The 19,034-nt window shown below is 42.8% G+C and overlaps 2 protein-coding genes across 2 annotated transcripts; both read right to left on the bottom strand.

Moving 5' to 3' along the window:
* Nucleotides 1-79: 79 nt before the first annotated feature.
* Nucleotides 80-4,130, bottom strand: exosc2 (exosome component 2). Its single transcript, XM_064942769.1, has 9 exons — nucleotides 3,941-4,130; nucleotides 3,257-3,358; nucleotides 3,021-3,066; nucleotides 2,826-2,915; nucleotides 2,606-2,671; nucleotides 2,326-2,394; nucleotides 2,045-2,221; nucleotides 1,709-1,837; nucleotides 80-1,480 (listed from the first exon to the last, which is right to left on the bottom strand). The coding sequence occupies exons 1-9, from the start codon at nucleotides 4,066-4,068 to the stop codon at nucleotides 1,400-1,402; spliced, it is 888 nt and encodes a 295-aa protein (XP_064798841.1). The 5' UTR covers nucleotides 4,069-4,130; the 3' UTR covers nucleotides 80-1,399.
* Nucleotides 4,131-9,287: 5,157 nt separating this feature from the next.
* On the bottom strand, nucleotides 9,288-13,884 carry LOC135518645 (PR domain zinc finger protein 12-like). Its single transcript, XM_064943793.1, has 5 exons — nucleotides 13,548-13,884; nucleotides 10,822-11,012; nucleotides 10,446-10,601; nucleotides 10,053-10,164; nucleotides 9,288-9,724 (listed from the first exon to the last, which is right to left on the bottom strand). The coding sequence occupies exons 1-5, from the start codon at nucleotides 13,765-13,767 to the stop codon at nucleotides 9,288-9,290; spliced, it is 1,116 nt and encodes a 371-aa protein (XP_064799865.1). The 5' UTR covers nucleotides 13,768-13,884.
* Nucleotides 13,885-19,034: the final 5,150 nt, after the last annotated feature.

Here is a 19,034-nt window from a genome sequence, read left to right as displayed (position 1 = left end):
GGTATGCATTTTCCTTCCCTATTTTGTATTTACTGACTTCTCAACTCATCTTTGGAAAGGAGTAAACAAAACATAAAAATAATGTGAGGAAAAACACTTTAATGTACATTGGGAGGCTAAGATTCCTCCACAAGGATCTCTCATTACATGTGCCCTTGAAGTAAAATAATCTAATTGGGAAACCTCAAAATAAAAACGCACTACTTACAAGCATAAGATTAAGGTTTCACACACTGATAGCTTGAGGCATTAGTAGGTTTGTGTATTTAATTCTCAAAAGAGTAGTTAATCATACAAAAGTATGACACATTATCAACAGTCCTCTACTACAGTTCTCTAAAAAACAACCACAAAGAAACAAGGAACAGCTGGGTCCTTGGTTGCAGAATGCAGGAACATTTTAATTCAGTAAATCAATTACCATCCCTCTCCAATATAGGTGTCTATTGAGAAACATAGCTATAGTTTATATACTTAACAAAAAATAAACAACTTCAAAGTTTACTGAATTACAGTTCATATAAGTAAATTACACCCTAATCTATAGATTTCACAACTATGCAGGGGTGCAGCCATGGATGGGCCTTAGAAAGCATAGGCCCACACACTTGGCAGCCAGGCCCACCCACTGGGGAGCCAGGCCCACCCAATCAGAATACGTTTCTTTATTACAGATAGAAATACTCCTCACCACGTCCCCTCAGACTATCCCACAGGCTGGCGTGGTTACATGTGAGGCCGGTTGGACGTACGGCCAAATTCTCTAAAACGACACTGGGGGCAGCTTATGGTAGAGAAATTAACATAAAATGATCTGGTAAGAGCTCTGGTGGACATTCCTGCAGTCAGCATGCCAATTGCATGCTCCCTCTAAACTTGAGACATCTGTAGCATTGTGTTGTGTGACAAAACTGCACATTTTAAAGTGGCCTTTTATTGTCCCCAGCACAAGGTGCACCTGTGCGATGATCATGCTGTTTAATCAGCTTCTTGATATGCCACAGCTGTCAGGTGGATGGATTATCTTGGTAAAGGAGAGATGCTCACTAACAGGGATGTGAACAAATTTATGCACACAAATTGAGAGAAATAAGCTTTTTGTGTATATGGTAAATTTCTGGATTTTTTTTCAATTCAGCTCATGAAACATGAGACCAACACTTGATGCGTTTATACTTTTAGCTTCATAAACTAAACTGCAGAGAAATACATTTCCTGATGAAACCAGAAGATTGTATCAAAAAGGGGATATACAGGTCACTGTATCTTCTGCTTGAGAGACAAGTTCAGAACTTGGGTTTAGGTTCAGTCCCCAATGTGGTTAATGCCTTGTTCCCTGCATTCCAAGTTTAGGCATCACAAACCTTCCATTACGTTAAGGAAGGTTGCATCTGGTACTCTAACCCTCCAGTTCGACAAGTTTCTGACGCGTCATCATCACAATCTCCTCCATCACCTCTGGTTTTAAGATATCCTTGATCTAGAAAGAGAGAAACCTGTAACTCAATATGCTTTGTGAACTCTTTGAAGTCTGATGAAATTAGCTAAAAATGCAACATCATTAGTACTTGGATGGCTATAGATTATGTGTCATACAAAATGGCTTTGGTCGAGTCCCTTTTGAAAGAATGATCTAATTGAATGAATGTAAAGGTTTGCTTCCCTCAGATCCTCTTTCCATTACCTAGATCAGTATAGACAGTGTTACCTGGTGTGGGAGTGATGACTCGTAACAGTAGAGCACACTGGTGTCGTACAGAAGCACCTTGTGTGCCCCCAAGGCCAGCAAGCAGTTCCTCAACCGTGAGATCACCTCCCGATCTGAGAGAGAGACAGGCTAAGAGGGCAAGGCGGGGAGAGGTTACATTGAAGTGAAAAGGGGGAACAGACGGGTCAGCGTAGATAATATAACAATCTAGTGAAAGTAAAGCCATTATGTCTGGTTGAACAATACAATGAAGTGCTACTAAAATGTGTGTGTATCTATAGAGGTTGGATCCATTGTATTCCCGCTCAAAGCTGTGTAGCCCCAGGCAGTTCTTACCTCCAGACTGGTGTAGTATCCTCCAGCCTCCTCATCCTGATGTCCTGGGGTGGGGTACAGCCACACAAAGCCATTATTGCCCAGGATGATGGAGGCCCCACAAGGCAGGTTGTGGAAGTGGGTTTTCTGTCTCTTGATCAGAGAGGGAGATAGCTGCACAAGAACTCCTTGCCCCAACTGATGTGTTGTAGGGGCAAAGGAATAAGATATGAGGAAAATGGTTTACATTTTCAATCACTTAAAAAAAGGGTACTTACACAGAAAAAAATGAATAATTGTACCTTTCCATACTTTAAACTGCGGGTGTGAAGAGAGAGCGCCCCATCTGAGAAAACAGACTGTACCTCTGCCTGAACGTAAACTTGGTCAAGGAGAATTTCGACCATAGTCACATACAAAATATAATGCATAATCAATGAGAGTATGACACTTGCTACTTGTAGATGGTAGAGCCAAGGGAATCTAAACATAATAAAAAATTCCATGTAGAGTAGGCTGGAAGGTAGGATGGACATTATAAAGGCAGAAGGGCCCAGGTTGGTGATAAACATCAGAGGATACACTGATGAGGTCCCCCTCCTGAAGGTAGTCTCTCATGGTGAGCTCATCTTCTGCTGACCGTCTCCTCTAAGAAGGACAGATATAGAAAGATTGATTGATGGAAAGACCGAGAAAGAACGTAAACAAATATCCAAGTGTCAGTACTAATTGGTTGCACCGGGTGCTAAGAGGAACAACCACATTTCATAATTCCCAGATATATGCTGTCCATTCCACTCACCAGCTCTCCTCCGGGCAGATTGACAGAGGACAGCAGCAACACAGAGTCCAGTCTGGAGTTGGTGTCCACCTTCCAGCGCTTCTGCTGCACCTACAAAATGGCAGACAAACACTAAGCTCCAACCAGGAGAAGCACGATCACCCCAGGGCACTATTAGCTTTACTGACTCGGTCACCACTTCAAACAGAAACATACCTCTGTGATCCTCCCAACCACCACATCTCCAACCTCCCCGTTGAACCTGGGAATAAGAACAGATAAAGATGGCACAAGTGATAAAAAGTGATTTTTTTTACAAACAAACAGACTGACACAATAGAAGCAGATGCTGCGCAATGGAAAAGTTGTATTAAAACAGAGTCAGTAGCTAACCAGTGGGGTAAATCTAACCCTAGGATTACAGACATTACTGTGGCACCTGGTCCACTTACCTGGTCTTGAGCGGCCGTACACAGATGAGCTTGTTCACTCTTTCCACCTCTCCTGCCACAGAGGCTGTTAGTTTTTCTTCGTCCATGTAAGTCCCATGACCCCTAGAATGAAAAGCATCTATGGTCTAGTCATGACTCACTATATACCCACTTTCAATGTCCTGTATGCACATAAATTACTGCCCGTCAACATCATTCAAATTAACTTGGTATAAGTTACATGACTAATTTAAGAGAAACTATATTAACAATAATATGTAAGTAAATAGGTAAGCCTAACCTTAGCTACTCTACGAGTGACACTTGCAGAATATTACACTATATATACACAAAAGTATGTGGACGTCCCTTTAAATTATTGTATTCAGCTATTTCAGCTACACCTGTTGCTGACAGGGGCTGTTTCATGATTTTGGAATGAGATGTACGACGAGCAGGTGTCCACATACTTTTAGTCATGTAGTGTATTTATGCACTAACAAGTGAGACCTGACATATCTAGTCAATATCAATAGCTTCCTAGCTATATAGCTACCTATCCAAAGCAAAGAGGTAAAAACGTCGATTAATATTGATTTACAGTAAAGAGATAAAACTCAGACTCAAAATTGTATTAGATGGGAGCAGCATGTTGACAGACTGTTACCTTGTTCTCGTGATGTTCATACAAGCTTGTAGACATACCTCATAAACCCTGTATCTGATGTGATCACATCACCGGGAACAACTAGATCTTTTCCATCCAAAGCAGACAGAGAGGATGATAACGATACTTGTTTCCGAATTGTTGGCAATCTCATATCCGCAGCCATGCTTTCTGTCTTCTGTTCTGTTAACTCAAACGGCGCTTGTAATTGACGTCATCAGATACTTCCAGAATTTACCACTCATTGGAATTTACCTATGCGGATTTTCACAAAATCTAAATAATGCCTCTGGACATTCATTCGTTTTATAATTTATTTCACAATATTTCAAACTGCTTTGCAAAAAACGTTGTTTACGTAAGGACGCTGGAGATGATTTTTAGTTTCTTGCGCCATCGGGTGAACGTGAAGCAGTACTTCAACCCACCTTCAGCATTTTTTATTATTATTAGGTGTAAAAAGGGCAATAAATAAACAAACACAAAATCAGATATTAAAACAATAAATGTATTATCTGTATGTATTCTTCCTAACCAATGTTAACCTCAGTCATTGTCACTGATGACTATCCCCATAAACTACAATCTCATTCTAGTTCTGTGGAATAGTCTCCCGCTGGGCACAGACGTAATTTCAAATCTAGTTTTATTTTACATTTGGTCAAGTCAACAAACGTGACTTCAACGTGAAATCAACAACAACAACGTCATTCTCCAATGTCAAACGACATCAGGAATTATAGCGCCATCTGACGGCAGCAGGGCTTGGTTAAAAGTTGGCTGAAAAAAATACGAAATTCCTTTACGTTGATGATTTGCAAATCCCAATCCGTTTTCCACATTGATTCAACGTCATCACAGTGATTAATATTGTTTTTTATTACGTGGACAACGTTGATTCAACCAGATTTTGGGAAGTGGCCTTTAGCTACCTCATAATTAAAATCCCCCTGGAAACAGAACCAAACATGCAGATTTTTCAGCAGACACACGTTTACATTCATAACACAATTTTGCTAAGCAGGCTTAAATCATGTAAAATGAACTCCAATGTCTTCAAACCAAAAACTATGTCAGAGAGAGTAGTGTATGAAGGTCACCTGGAAGCTAAGGTGGTGTTAAAACTCAAAACACGCTGGCAACGTCTGTTTGAGACAGGTAAGTGTCAGAGTGACCAGTAAAACATTTTTGAATGAAAAGGAATATAACATGTAAAACATGTTTTGGTTTGTTAATTGAATGTTTGTCTGTCATTCATTAACAGGTCAGACAGAATCTCCAACCTGGCCTACTAGTCCTGATGGAGTCTCTGGAGCAGTAGTGTAGCCAGAAATTCGTTGGTGGGTGGGCCTGCAGAAATTTGAGCCAACTTCCTGCAAATGTACACATTTTGCCTTTGTGCATAGAGAACAATTTGCAGTTTTATAGCTAATCTCATACAATTCTACACATTTAGCAATGAGTCTGAGAGAAGATTTTTCCAACACAGCTGCCCTGGAGCCTCTGTCCCAGCCAGCCTCCTCCCTGAGGCTACTGTCTCCACCACTTCTGTCACTGCTACACTGGACCCAATGCCTCAGCATGGCTCCTGTATGGGGAACACCCCAGATAAATCTAGTCTTTTTGCTGTGTTGTTATTTCGTTGGAATATTCTGTCTGTATTATTTGTACTTATCTTGTGGATTTCAGTATTGCTGTTAGGTGTGATCATATTGTGCCTCTCTCTGCACTGTCTAACAGTTTCTTCCTCTTGATGGAGTTTGGCTCCAGCTGCAGTTGGGAGCTCTGGAGTGTGGAGACCCAGGGAGAGTCCTGGGCCCGTATCCACAAAGCATCTCAGAGTAGGAGTGCTGATATTGGATCAGTTTAGCCTTTTAAATCACAATGAATCATATATAGAGAGAGGTGGAGACCTGATCCTAGGTCAGCACTCCTACTGTGAGACGCTTTGAGCCCTGAGCCCAGGCCGAGGGCTCTTGTTCAGGCCAGTGCCATCCACTCCAGGACATTCCAAAACCACAAGGCCTCCAGGCCTTGTCTCATTGAAGAGGGACTAAGGCTCCAGCGTACCTCCAGACAGAATCACTCAAGTAAGAATACACATTTTGATATGTACAGTACCAGTCAAAAGTTTGGACACCTACTCATTCAAGGGTTTTTCTTTATTTTTAAAATGTTCTACATTGTAGAAAAGCATTCCAGGTGAAGCTTGTTGAGAGAATGCCAAGAATGTGCAAAGCTGTCATCAAGGCAAAGGGTGGCTACTTTGAAGAATGACTAGGTGTGTCCAAACTTTAGACTGGTCCTGTATGTAGAGCATAAAATGTGGTTAACATCTTTGTGTGGACATTGCTTTTCAACTGATGTCTGTTACCTTCAGGGTCTGAACCATTCAAGTTCGAGTTGGATGGCAGTGGTAAGACGTTTCTCAACCGGGGGCCAAACACCACACATCTTCAAGACCAGCTACCTACAAGAAGACATTCACCCCCATTTCAGGTCCGCCAGGAGGATGGTGCTGAAATGTGCCGGTTTGGCCACTGCTGGATGTGGCTCCCCACAATTGCCTCCCTCAAGATGCACCTCATCCACAGTCCATGCAGCCTCCACTACAGGTTCCTCCAACATGTGAACAGTGAAATCACAATTAACGTTGCCCAGGTAGAGAATAAGATCTTATTCACCCCTCACCAGAGACTCAACACTGCCAGGGAGTCAACACACACACCTGGCCGCAGGGAGTCCCTGCCTCTCGCAGGAGACCCAGGGAAGAAGATGAAAATCACTGCCTCGCTAAGAGGAGGAGGAGGAGTGGGGAGGAGCTACTGTCCTCCCAAATAAATATTATTATTGCTCCATTATGCACTGTATATAGAAAAGTATGTGAACACCCCATTAAATTAATGGATAGTGCAGCTATATCAGCAGCACCAGCACGCAGCCATGCAATCTCCATAGACAAGCATTGGCAGTAGAATGGCCTTACTGGAGAGCTCAGTGGCTTTCAACATGGCACTGTTATAGGATGCCACCTTTCCAACAAGTCAGTTCATAAACTTTCTGCCCTGCTACAGCTGCCCCGGTCAACTGTAAGTGCTGTTTTTGTGAAGTGGAAACGTCTAGAAGCAACAACGGCTCAGATGCGAAGTGGTAGGCCACACAAGCTCACAGAACAGGACTGCAAAGTGCTGAACCGTGTAAAGCATAAAAATCATCTTTCCTCGGTTGCAACACTCACTACCGAGTTCCAAACTGCCTCTGGAGGAATCGTCAGCACAAGAAATGTTCGCCAGGAGATCAATGAAATGGGTTTCCATGGCCGAGCAGCCATACACAAGCCTAAGATCACCATGCGCAATGCCAAGCGTCGGCTGGAGTGGTGTAAAGCTAGACGCCATTGGACACTGGAGCAGTGGAAACGCGTTCTCTGCAGTGATGAATCACGCTTTACCATCTGGCAGTCCAACAGACAAATCTGGGTCTGGCGGATGCCATGAGAACGTTACCTGCCCAAATGCATAGTACCAACTGTAAAGTTTGGTGGAGGAAGAATAATTTCAGCTTGGCCCCTTAGTTCAAGTGAAGGGAAATATTAATGCTACAGCATACAATGACATTCTAGACAATGATGTGCTTCTAACTTTGAAGCAACAGTTTGGGGAAGACCCTTTCCTATTTCAATCAATCAATCAAATATTTTTCTAAATCCCTTTTTACATCAGCCGATGTCACAAAGTACTATACAGAAACCCAGCCTAAAACTCCAAATAGCAAGCAATGCAGATGTAGAAGCACGGTGGCTAGGAAAAACTCCTTAGAAAGGTAGAAACCTAGAAAGAACCCTAGAGAGGAACCAGGCTCTGAGGGGTGGCCAGTCCTCTTCTGGCTGTGCTGGGTGGAGATTGTAACGGCACATGGTCAAGATGTTCAAACGTTCATAGATGACCAGCAGGGTCAAATAATAATAATCACAGTGGTTGTAGAGGGTGCAAAAGGTCAGCTTTTCATAGCTGAGCATTCAGAATTTGAGACAGCAGGTGCGGCAGCAGTCGAAAACCGCATGACAATGCCCCCGTGCAAAGTGAGGTCCCTACAGAAATGGTTTGTCGAGATCCGTGTGGAAGATCTTGCCTGGCTTGCACAGAGCCCTGACCTCAACCCCATCAAACACCTTTGGGATGAATTGGAACGCCGACTGCGAGCCAGGCCTAATTGCCCAACATCAGTGTCTGAGATCCCTAATGTGGCTGAATCGAAGCAAGTCCCCTCAGCAATGTTCCAACATCTAGTGGAAAGCCTTTCCAGAAGAGTGGTGGCTGTTATAGCAGCAAGGAGGGGGACCAACTTCATATTCATGCCCATGATTTTGGAATGAGATGTTCGACAAGGAGGTGTCCACATACTTTTGGTCATGTAGTGTATCTGCTTGTGTGCTTTTAATGTTGGTTTATTGCTTCCTTCACAGCTAATTAACATTCCCAATATGCTAGGAGGCTTCATAGTAGGCTACCAAAAGGTTGAAAGTAAAGACCACAATGCAGACTTGTTAATATCATTATTTATTTAGAATATAAGGAAAGCACATATGTATTTACATACAGTTCAGAATTAAACAATGCTTTACATGAATATACAGAAATAAAGTGTCTATTACACAGTGTCACATTTTGACAAGGCTGAAATGAATGTACACTGCTGCTCTCCAATTTCTACATACTGTATATTTCATTTGAATTCTCCTTTGCTAATTTACTATCCAAGCAACCGTCTCCCTGAGTTGGTGGGGCTAAGTTGACAGGATGTAAAGTTGAATTCATGACAGAACCACCCAAAATCTTACTTTGTTATGGTAAAACATAATTATCTGAAATACAGAGTACTTGTCTTTACCAATTGAATTATTGACTTGAATAGAACACGATTTCATTTGGTCTCCTGCGTCCTTGCAATACTGTTTTGAGTATACAAACAAAGACAAACTGACAGTTACTCTCAAAATACTCTTGAAGCCAACATTCAGTCCTTTGTTCAGGTTCTTTGTGCAGGCACTAGTAGAACAGTTGACTCTAACAGTTGACCCTCTACATGAGACCTTTTTTGCGAGAATTACAAACATAATATCCAGTAAGTCTAAGGAGACTAGATTGTAAATAAGGCAACCAGTAAAAAGTATTTAAGAATGTCTGTACCATCAGTTCAACCCACCAGGCATAAACCCAGTCATACTCTCTGGCCCAACACAAAGTTATTGCAATGCCTGCCACACGAGCAAAGAGTGGCTGCCCATCCCCTAAGAGAGAGAGAGAGAGAGCGCAACCTGTGACCCAGGTGTGCATGGGTAAAGTGTAGTTTGCATTAGCAAGTGTCTCTCTCTCCTCTCTGCTGTCATAGCACTATGGTGGGGATATGGTGAACCAGAGGGACCTGATGTTGGGTCAGGCTGTTGATCGGTGGGGGAGCAGGTGAGACTTGGGAGGCAGTGTCTGCGCCCGCCGCCCCTGGTCTGTGCCTGGCACTCTTCTGGTGTGCCCGTAGCCCTGCCAGTTGGGAGTAGGCGCTCTGGCACACATGGCACTTGTAGGGGCGCTCTCCGGTGTGCAGTCGCACGTGGTTGCGCAGGGTGGACGACTGGCTGAAGCGACGGCTGCAGAAGCGGCAGACGAACGGCTTGTCCAGGGTGTGGATGCGCATGTGGGAGCGCAGGTTGCTACGAGAGTTGAAGCCCCGGTGGCAGATGACGCAGCGCATGCGGCTGGTCACAGACGAGGAAGAAGAGGAGGAGGGGGAGCAAGATGAAGAGCCGTCACAGGAGTGAGAGTCCTCTGTCAGGGGAAAGTAGAAGCAGACTGAGTTGTTTGATTCACAAACTAATGTGACTGACGTTTCTAATGTTGAATTTAACATGGGATAGAATCAGTGTATTTTCAGTACTTTGCAATAAATAAGAGTGATGTAAATCTGTTGTCTGCAGCAGAGACCATAAACACTGGCCCCACAGATAAAGAAGCCTGGTATCTGGTTTTCTAAATACTCAATAGGTCCATACAGTGTATCCACAGCCACATTAATCAGGTCATGAGTGGCTGCCCAAATGCCAGTCTTTGTCCCCCCCCCCCCCCCCCTCTGTAGCCTGAGGGGCAAGGTTCTCACCATTCCGGCTCTTTCTCTGATGCTCCTCAGTACCGGGAACGCCGGGAATACCAAGGAAGGTGTTGTGGGAGTTTCCATACCACACCAGCAGCTCCTGGTCTGGGGGGATAGTCTATAGAGAGCAAGAGTAGGACAATGTTCAAACTGAACAGGAGTACCGGGAACGCCAGAAGGTTGCGCTGTTCAGTAGAGGACAATAGGTTGCCCTTACTTCTATATGGGTAAGGGGAAATTCAATTACAGTCAGTCTATAGATTTGACACCAACAATGAAGGCCTACAAACGAATGGGCTTAACAGCAGAACTTGTCATTATTTCAGCAACAACATAAAACGCTGACATGCCAGAGGCTTCATGTCAGTTTGGAGTGATAGTATCTGGCTTGGTTCTCACCTCTGCAGCTCTGTAGAAGATGCTGCTGCCGATCTGCACCACCTCCAGGTTCTGCTCCTGTTCGTTGCGCGCACACTTGATATAGGTCATCCAGCTGCGATGGTCCTCCTGGCTGGCATCGATGAAGTAGCGCACCGTGCCGTCCCCGTTGAACACCTATAAGAACAGCAGCAAAATCTTATGAGTCTGGTACAATGTTAACATATAGCTTCTTGTAAATACAGCTTGTGAACAAGGCAGATGATGGCCCCCTTAAACCGGTGCTTCCCCCACAAAAACATGGCATACACAGAGATCCATTGTTGTCTTTCTTCCATTATTCCCTGCCTAATTGTGAAAGCAGATCAATCCCTATAGCTGCCCAGCTGATTCTCACCTCCCACATGAGGTTGTTGTTCTTGAGCAGGTCTACGTGCTCAGGGGAGATTACCCTGCCAGTGAACGGACCCATCTCTGTGCCCGCCTTGATCCAGGTCTTGGAGAAAATGCCCAGGCCCTCGCCAGGGATAGAGCTCTGGGCAATGATCACCTCACTGGGCAGCACCAGGCTGGAGAGCTTCTGAACCTCTGCAGGGAAGAGAAAAATAGATCATTTTACTTCTGTGTACAATTCATCAAAGTTGTGAATTTCGTCAATTCATCCATGCATGAAAGAGAAATGTATGAAACAGTAACCAAGCTAAACAATTTGCCTAAAATACATTGAGGATAGGAATGGTTTAAGTCAGACATTGTGCATTAGTGCTAATATTATTGCATGTCCTTTACATAAAGGCCAAAAAGCAAAATGGCTGATATATATATAACACATATTTCGAATTAAAAAAAAATCACCTAATATGATGCTTTGATTACCGTTTGATAAAACTTTATGAATTGGAACATCTTAAACAGTGGGTGGTCTTAAATAATGTTTATGCTTCTCATGAATTAGGTGTTCAACATTTTGTAATTGCCAACACAGCAAATAGATTGCATCTTATTTTGGTCATGAAATATTTAGTAACTTCGTATCCACCGTTTAATTCGATTAAATTGACGAATTGAAAGTTTGTTGAAAAGAAGAAAAAAAAATCATTCTCATTCAAAACGTAAAAAAATAAAACTCTTGGGATTATTTAATGTCAGAATCAAAGAAAATGTATTTAAAACTGCGAAAAGACGGCCTGAATAGAGGTTAAATGGTATTCTATTGCTCAGGGTCCAGCAATCGGTCATGCTTCAGATGCGATATTCATTATGTCCAACTGAAAGAAACGGCTAATTCCAAATTCATTATCCTTTAAGAACTTTCTAGCAATACATTTGCGCTGAATTAAATGAGGACCTGTTTAAAAGACCCAGGAATTTCTCAAACAAAAAAATGGAAAGGCGATTAGATGGTTGACATGGTATGAATGGCAATAGATTTAGCCTTCACCGCGCATTATCTGGGGAACAGAAAGTGAAAAGTGCCGGAGCCCCATAGCTTCCAAAGGAGGAAAATAGACTTCCGGGAGATTGATGAATGCCGGATAAAATCCAGGACATCAAAGAAAGGGAACCTTTCTCTCCCCTCGGTTTAAGTGGAAACTTTCTCAGGTCAAGCACAAAGTTAACCAAATGAATTGAATAACCTTCGTCTTTCAGTCAGCAACAGTTACACGCCTAACAAGCTTCTAAATGCAACGTCTCAATGCGCTAAATTAGTTAATGCGTTAAATGGGTGGAAATAAAATGTCCAATGAAGGAAAATACAGGAGAACAGTAGACCTAATGAGAAAGTCACAGAGACCTTGGGAAGAACAGAGGAGTGAACGTTCCCACTTTTTTGGTTCACTCTCAACGACATGCATGATGAGACCTGACTAATGTTATTTGGCTGAATACATTCTAACTAAAGGCCTATTTTAACACTTTTTAGTAAATGATTGTCAAGGGGGTCATTTTCTTGCCATAGGCTAACAACAGACAGAAGTTGTGAAATAAAAAGGTAAATCTAGGCTGTTTTTGTTTTAGGTAAGACTCGTGAGGGCAGCTCCCGCTCAGCCCAGTCCAAGCTCTTCTCTGTCCTGGCACTCCAGTGGTGGAACCAGCTTCCCCTGAAGCTAGGACAGCAGAGCCCCTGCCCACCTTCCCCCTGAAGCTAGGACAGCAGAGCCCCTGCCCACCTTCCCCCTGAAGCTAGGACAGCAGAGCCCCTGCCCACCTTCCCCCTGAAGCTAGGACAGCAGAGCCCCTGCCCACCTTCCCCCTGAAGCTAGGACAGCAGAGCCCCTGCCCACCTTCCCCCTGAAGCTAGGACAGCAGAGCCCCTGCCCACCTTCCCCCTGAAGCTAGGACAGCAGAGCCCCTGCCCACCTTCCCCCTGAAGCTAGGACAGCAGAGCCCCTGCCCACCTTCCCCCTGAAGCTAGGACAGCAGGGCCCATGCCCATCTTCCCCCTGAAGCTAGGACAGCAGATCCCCTGCCCATCTTCCCCCTGAAGCTAGGACAGCAGAGCCCCTGCCCATCTTCCCCCTGAAGCTAGGACAGCAGAGCCCCTGCCCATCTTCCCCCTGAAGCTAGGACAGCAGAGCCCCTGCCCATCTTCCCCCTGAAGCTAGGACAGCAGGGCCCATGCCCATCTTCCCCCTGAAGCTAGGACAGCAGAGCCCCTGCCCATCTTCCGAAAGCACCTGAAACCCTACCTCTTCAAATGGGATCTTAAGTAATCCCCACCCCCAATAAATACATATAAAAGAAAAACTTCCCTGAACCAACATTTACACTTGACGACCCCCACCCCCACCCCACCCCCACCCCCTCTAGCTCTGACTTTGGTGATAGCTTCTTTATTGAGGACAAGTGTAGGCCTATTTGCTATGTCTGTGATATGTGGTTGTTCCACCTAGCTACTGTATGTTATGATGAATGAAGTCGCTCTGGATAAGAACGGGTGCTAAATTACTCAAATGTAAATGTTATAGTCAAATAAAACGTACAATTTCAAAGTTCATTATTTGTCACAATTTGGTATTATTACTACAAAAACAAATGTCCAAATATTAGGATGTTAAACATTGCAACAGGCCTGGGCTCGTGGCTGGTGTTATTGGAAGAATTCCAAAAGGGGTAACATACCTCCGGCGAAGGACTGCGCGAGGACCTCAGCTGTGAAGGCTGTCTTGGGACTGATGCTACTCTGTCTATCCTCCATCAGATGCTCCCCGATCACATTTCTCCACCTTCCATACAAGAAACTGTGCAGAATGTCTGAGGTGATAATATCAGATAAGGACCGACTCTGACATTTAAATCCAGACTTTAGGGCTAAAGCCTCCGCGGGTAATACCGAGCCCATCTCGCAAACTACTGCCAGCCGTGTCAGATATGAAAGCCTCTACATGTACAGTGGATATTCCCTCCCGTGAGACGGCTGGTTGGAAAATGTTCCGTCTTTTCGCAGTGAGGGTCCTCTTTATACAGTAGGCTGTGGCTGGTCTGACCCCTCTTTGATTAGCTATTAACAACACTCCCCTTATGGTATAGACCTGCCCCAGCAGAAGAAAAGACCCTTCTATTATGCGGCCCTCCCCTTTCAGAGAGAGAGAGAGAAAGAGCGAGAGACGGAGGGTGTGTGTGTGTGTGTGTGACTGAGTGAGAGAGAGAGAAAAGAGAGAGAGAATTGAATGAGTGAGTAAGTAAGTGAAATGGAGAGACGGACAAGTAGCCAATGCTACTCAGCAATATGAATGGATTATCTCTTAACTGCCCACATGCACGTTTTTTAAAATTTAATTTGACCTTTATTTTACTAGGCAAGTCAGTTAAGAACAAATTCTTATTTTCAATGACGGCCTAGGAACAGTGGGTTAACGGCCTGTTCAGGGGCAAAAGGACAGATTTGTACCTTGTCAGCTCGGGGATTAGAATTTGCAACCTTTCAGTTACTAGTCCAACGCTCTAACCACTAGGCTACCCTGCCGCATCCGATGGTAAAATAAGCCTCAACGAACAAAAACCAATTAGGGGAGTATCACACATTTTGTTTAAGTCACTGACAATTATTCAACACCTTTTCACACACCAACCAGATACGATTTTTTTTCTTCATTAGAGATGTTCAACACTGCTTTCCATGAAACTCATTCCAAAAAAACAACCTCGTCGCCAGTTTAACACTAGATTTAGTCGAATATACAAATCGACATATAAAATCAACATTTCTATGTTAGGGCCTATTAATACAATTGAAATATGTATAACATATCATAACCTAGAGCAAATGTATCCTATAAAATACGGCTAAACATGTCAAAATCATGTTTTCATATTCCATTCAAATGGCCTATAGGACAATTCAGGGTTTGAGTCCCACGTTTATGAAACAGAATGAAAACGCTGTCAACTTTAAACTGGTTCAACAATTAGTTTAAACGTTTGTCTGTCATCAAAATTAGGTCATCGGGTCTGGGAGTTGCTTAAACGTTCTTTCTCATGCATTCTGTATTCATGTGGTGGGCAATAAACAATTTCTTCCAGGGAGTTGTAGTGCGGGAATAACAGAATAGAAACAAGCTTAACGTGCTTTACCGCATTGTCCCAATGCAAAGCTGGTTCACTTCTCTATCCCTTGTTGAAGTAAGCGGTTTAATATTCATGGCTGTTCATAGCCCTTCAGTACATTGTGACAGCATTTAGATGAGTATATACAGCCCCTTTCTTCTCAATAGCCACAGTTCTGTTTTTTCTTCTATTTTTTGTGCTTGATGGACTGGGGGTAAATTAGCAGTTTTCCTTCTCTTCCAGCAGAGAACATCCTTATTCCGTCCCCGGCTCGCGGGTTTCCTATTCAGTTCCTCTCCAAGTAATGTCAGGGGGCTGAAAAGTGCTGCAAATCAATCGTTCATGGTGTTTTGAGGACAGTTTGACACCCATGCACTCCGCCTTTCTTCCCAACAACTATAAGGGGATGGTCCGAAAAGCTAGGCAAGTTTGGCTCTGGCGAATGTGGACTCGAATGGAAAATATATGGATTATAAATGGAACGGGGTGTTTTGAACGCAGAGATAGGGAAAAGGTGAGTGACCGGGCACAAAAAAAGATTGTGGAAACAGCTGCTTTTTAGGAAGGACCCCTTCCTACATTTGTCCCCTTTCCCAAATGAAATGGCCCCCCTCTCTGAATAGGATTCGTTCTCAGATTGATTTACATGTAATGCATTTCAGCATTTATTACACTAAGAGTCTTCAGCTTGCAGGGCCAGTGGATATAAAGAGGAATTTAATTAATTGAAATGGGGTAACGCATGGATTAGATGATTTGCTTATCTATGCATTAACCTTTTATTTTTCTGTCTGGTAAAGCTATGGACACATCAAGAGTCACCCTGCTCAACCATATTGAAAAACTATTTATGCCAGTATTTGTTCATTTCAAGTGTATGAATTAAACAATAGGCTATAGATTTCCTTCCAATATTTAGCAAACATTTTTAAGGGCGAAATATCAAAGTAGTTGTATGAAATAGAGCTCAGGATTTCAGTTTTATCTTGTAAACGTACAACTACTAAATTAAAAGGTTCTTATATGCTTTTGCATAAAATTACGATATATTTTTTTAACGGCTTTTTTAAAAGGGTGCAATATTCAAATACACTGTATAGGAAGGTTATTGATAATGATTCATAACGGCAGAGATTAATTGGGTTTAAAACAGTAGGCCTTTTTACAATTCCATTTAAAACGACTAACTTTACTTCAATAATCAAACTATAGCTGCAGACTACATTTTAAAAATTCTTACATGACATGTTACTTTAATATTTGAGTTCACTTCAACGCTTTCACCCCTGAAAAAAGACTGTGCGCGTTTCCTGTCTTAATAATATTTTTTACAGACATCCTCTCCTTAAAAACAGTCCTACATAATACAACAACCGTTACCCATGCATCCATGCTATATTACAATCATTCAACATTAAAGTGGGCTTAATAAATAATATTAAAAACACTAAGCTCTTATTAGACATTAACCAACACAAACATTCTCAACCAGAAGACAAATCGACATCAGTTTCAACGCGGAATCATTCGTCCTACAAACTACAACCTCAGAAGAACTTCAACTGAGAGGGACTGGCAGACTGGGCTCCTCCTTGGGACTATTAAAAAGAGATTAAGGTAGATATCCCAGCATGGTGGATACAGTAGAACAGCTCATCTGCAGGAAAGGTGAGAGAGGTCCAGTCCCTCCCATAAGGGGTTTGTTAACCTGGATGCAGATGTATGTGGGAGAATGAGTGAGTGAGTGAGTGAGAGAGAGAGAGCTTAACACCCTCCCCCCCACACACCCTGCTCAGATAGAACCCTCATAGTAAAACACGTATTGTTAAATGACCTAACAAAATATAAACTATAATAAAAGGCTTGCATTTCATTAAATCATTTCTCACTTTTGACTTAGACCGGTGAAAACCGAGATTGCACCATATGTAATTGAATACATTTTTTTTTATGGACAGCCCTGCATAAACAAATCAATAATTGCTCTACAGGGCAGTTATTCAGGACCAACATTGTGAACATTGAATGAGTCATAATACATAGACAATGTAGTGTCCACATCACGTTCATATGAATGGCCCCTCACAGCCTACACCGAAAACCCAGCATATACAGTTAGTGATAATACTCGGGATTAGTTTATATACAGCAGTGGTGAGACCCTATTCAAACTGAATGGTCCCCCCATTCATAATCATGGCTCTCAAACCCAGCCCAGTGAAGATCTGGAGAACTAAATTCTGCTGCCTTTGCAATCGACCACCAGGCCAGGGACTGTCCCGCAGGCGCGTCATATTAAAAAGCAAGACGATCCAAATCGAGGGCTGGATTTGGAAACAGCTGCACAGTATCAATGGGGGGGGGGCGAGCAGGGTCCACTATGGCAGAGGCCCCCTGCGGAGTGCGCAAAGATGTGGGTTGACAAAGATGCTCAGCAACGGTGCACTCGGGACACCCTTGTGGACAGGCCCCAGAGGGAGGGAACACAAGAGCTGGAGACTAGAGCAAAGCATAAGGAACATTATGAAGAACATTTTTATCAACGAATACGCTCAGTCTTTGCGTAAAAATGGCTTGAGTGCACCACAACAGACCTGTATTATCCAGTTTCATTATTAAATGGGAATTCTTAAGCTTTGCTATAGGAAATAACCTGAGTTATGGGACAACTCCAGGAAAATTCCACTTCAAGTGTTTTGCCATACCTGAAAACATTGTCCAGCCTCACTCTGCCTCTCCTTGTCTGGAAGCAATGGTAGGTGAATCGCTGTCCCAATCACATCTCATGAACAACAAGAGCCGATAGAAGAACCGACACTCAGGTTGAAAAAAAATTGCATGTGCTCCTCTGTCCACAAAAGCTCCTCAGCTCATTATCACATAAGGAACAAAGATCACTTGCAGTGATGATGCATTAAAATGGGCTAAACAGCACAACTCAATGAACCCCCTTTCCCAGACATTGGGATTGATTTAAAATAGCCAATAGGTTTATGAAAATCATATAGGAAAAAATTTTGGCAAAAATAAACAAGTAGATCTGTATTTTAAAAATCCACTTAGAAGACACTCCCTACTATAGTGCTACATTTTAGGGCCGGGGCGATACCAGCGTCACGATACTCGTCATCCGGGCAAGGAAACAAAACACAAAGCAGATTTAACTTAGGGACAAAAGCCCTAATGTTGAAAACAGTCATCCAGAATTGTATTGATTTTCCAAGCTATAGCATACACTAGATACTACAGGTGTAAAGGACCAAAAATAGTTGTCTGCTTCGTGTTTACATTTGTCCTATTGAAAACAGTGATACTGGTCACATCCCTACTAAATTCATATTTTTGGCCATTCTCACTTAAGGAACTTGTAGTTCATTGTAGGTTAATGGCTTGCCTGCTGTCAATTTTGAATGTTATGAACAACGAATACCTATAAGTGATGGACAGTGGATTTGAGCCAGTCCAACTGATATTTCAATGCCAATAAACCCAGTGCCTTCAAAATCCATGCACTCAAATTAACAATCCCATCGGGCCCTTTTTAGTCATCAGACCCGATTTTGACAGCAAACATCTTTGGGGGAAAACATGAGAATTTATGGTAGTTTCACTTAGTGAGGGGGTTTAAATAATCAAATTAAGAGGTCATTTTAAGTCCCCGTTTCAAACGTATTCAATACAACTAAGATATACACAATTACCAGTTCTGTCATCAGGTAATGTTTGGTGAATTAATTCAATCATGGCATATATATATATATAGTAACAGTAATTTGGTAAACTCGTCTTCCTTATCGTCAGTAAAAAGACTGGCTTTAAATAACCATGCATCTTCTGGACATATGAACGTGGCACATTTTGTCTTTCATCATATGTTTTGTCAAGAGAAGCCCTAAAAACAAGCCACTGCGACAGAAAGTGCCTTTCTTGTAGAAGGTTAGGAAAACTTGCAGATGGGTTAGGATAACTAACACAGCAGGTTAGGAGAATTGGGTTAAGGTTAGTTAATGGGTTAGTGAAAATGCTTTCTTAACCTATGAAAAGTCACTTCCGGTTGAAGCT

The sequence above is a fragment of the Oncorhynchus masou genome, chromosome 28, assembly GCF_036934945.1.
Source record: "Oncorhynchus masou masou isolate Uvic2021 chromosome 28, UVic_Omas_1.1, whole genome shotgun sequence".
Taxonomy (NCBI): Eukaryota; Metazoa; Chordata; class Actinopteri; order Salmoniformes; family Salmonidae; genus Oncorhynchus; species Oncorhynchus masou.
Note: the sequence above shows the minus strand (reverse complement) of the source record. Positions and strands in the feature narration are given on the sequence as shown.

Coding starts and splice junctions, on each gene's coding strand:
- exosc2 (XM_064942769.1), bottom strand. CDS start 4,068: ATGGCTGCGGATATGAGATTGCCAACAATTCGGAAACAAGTATCGTTA. Junction 2,916..3,020: donor TGGTTGGGAGGATCACAGAG/GTATGTTTCTGT, acceptor GCCATTTTGTAG/GTGCAGCAGAAGCGCTGGAA. Junction 2,222..2,325: donor GCAGTTTAAAGTATGGAAAG/GTACAATTATTC, acceptor ACAACACATCAG/TTGGGGCAAGGAGTTCTTGT.
- LOC135518645 (XM_064943793.1), bottom strand. CDS start 13,767: ATGGGCTCGGTATTACCCGCGGAGGCTTTAGCCCTAAAGTCTGGATTT. Junction 10,602..10,821: donor ACAACAACCTCATGTGGGAG/GTGAGAATCAGC, acceptor CTGTTCTTATAG/GTGTTCAACGGGGACGGCAC. Junction 10,165..10,445: donor TCTTCTACAGAGCTGCAGAG/GTGAGAACCAAG, acceptor TGCTCTCTATAG/ACTATCCCCCCAGACCAGGA.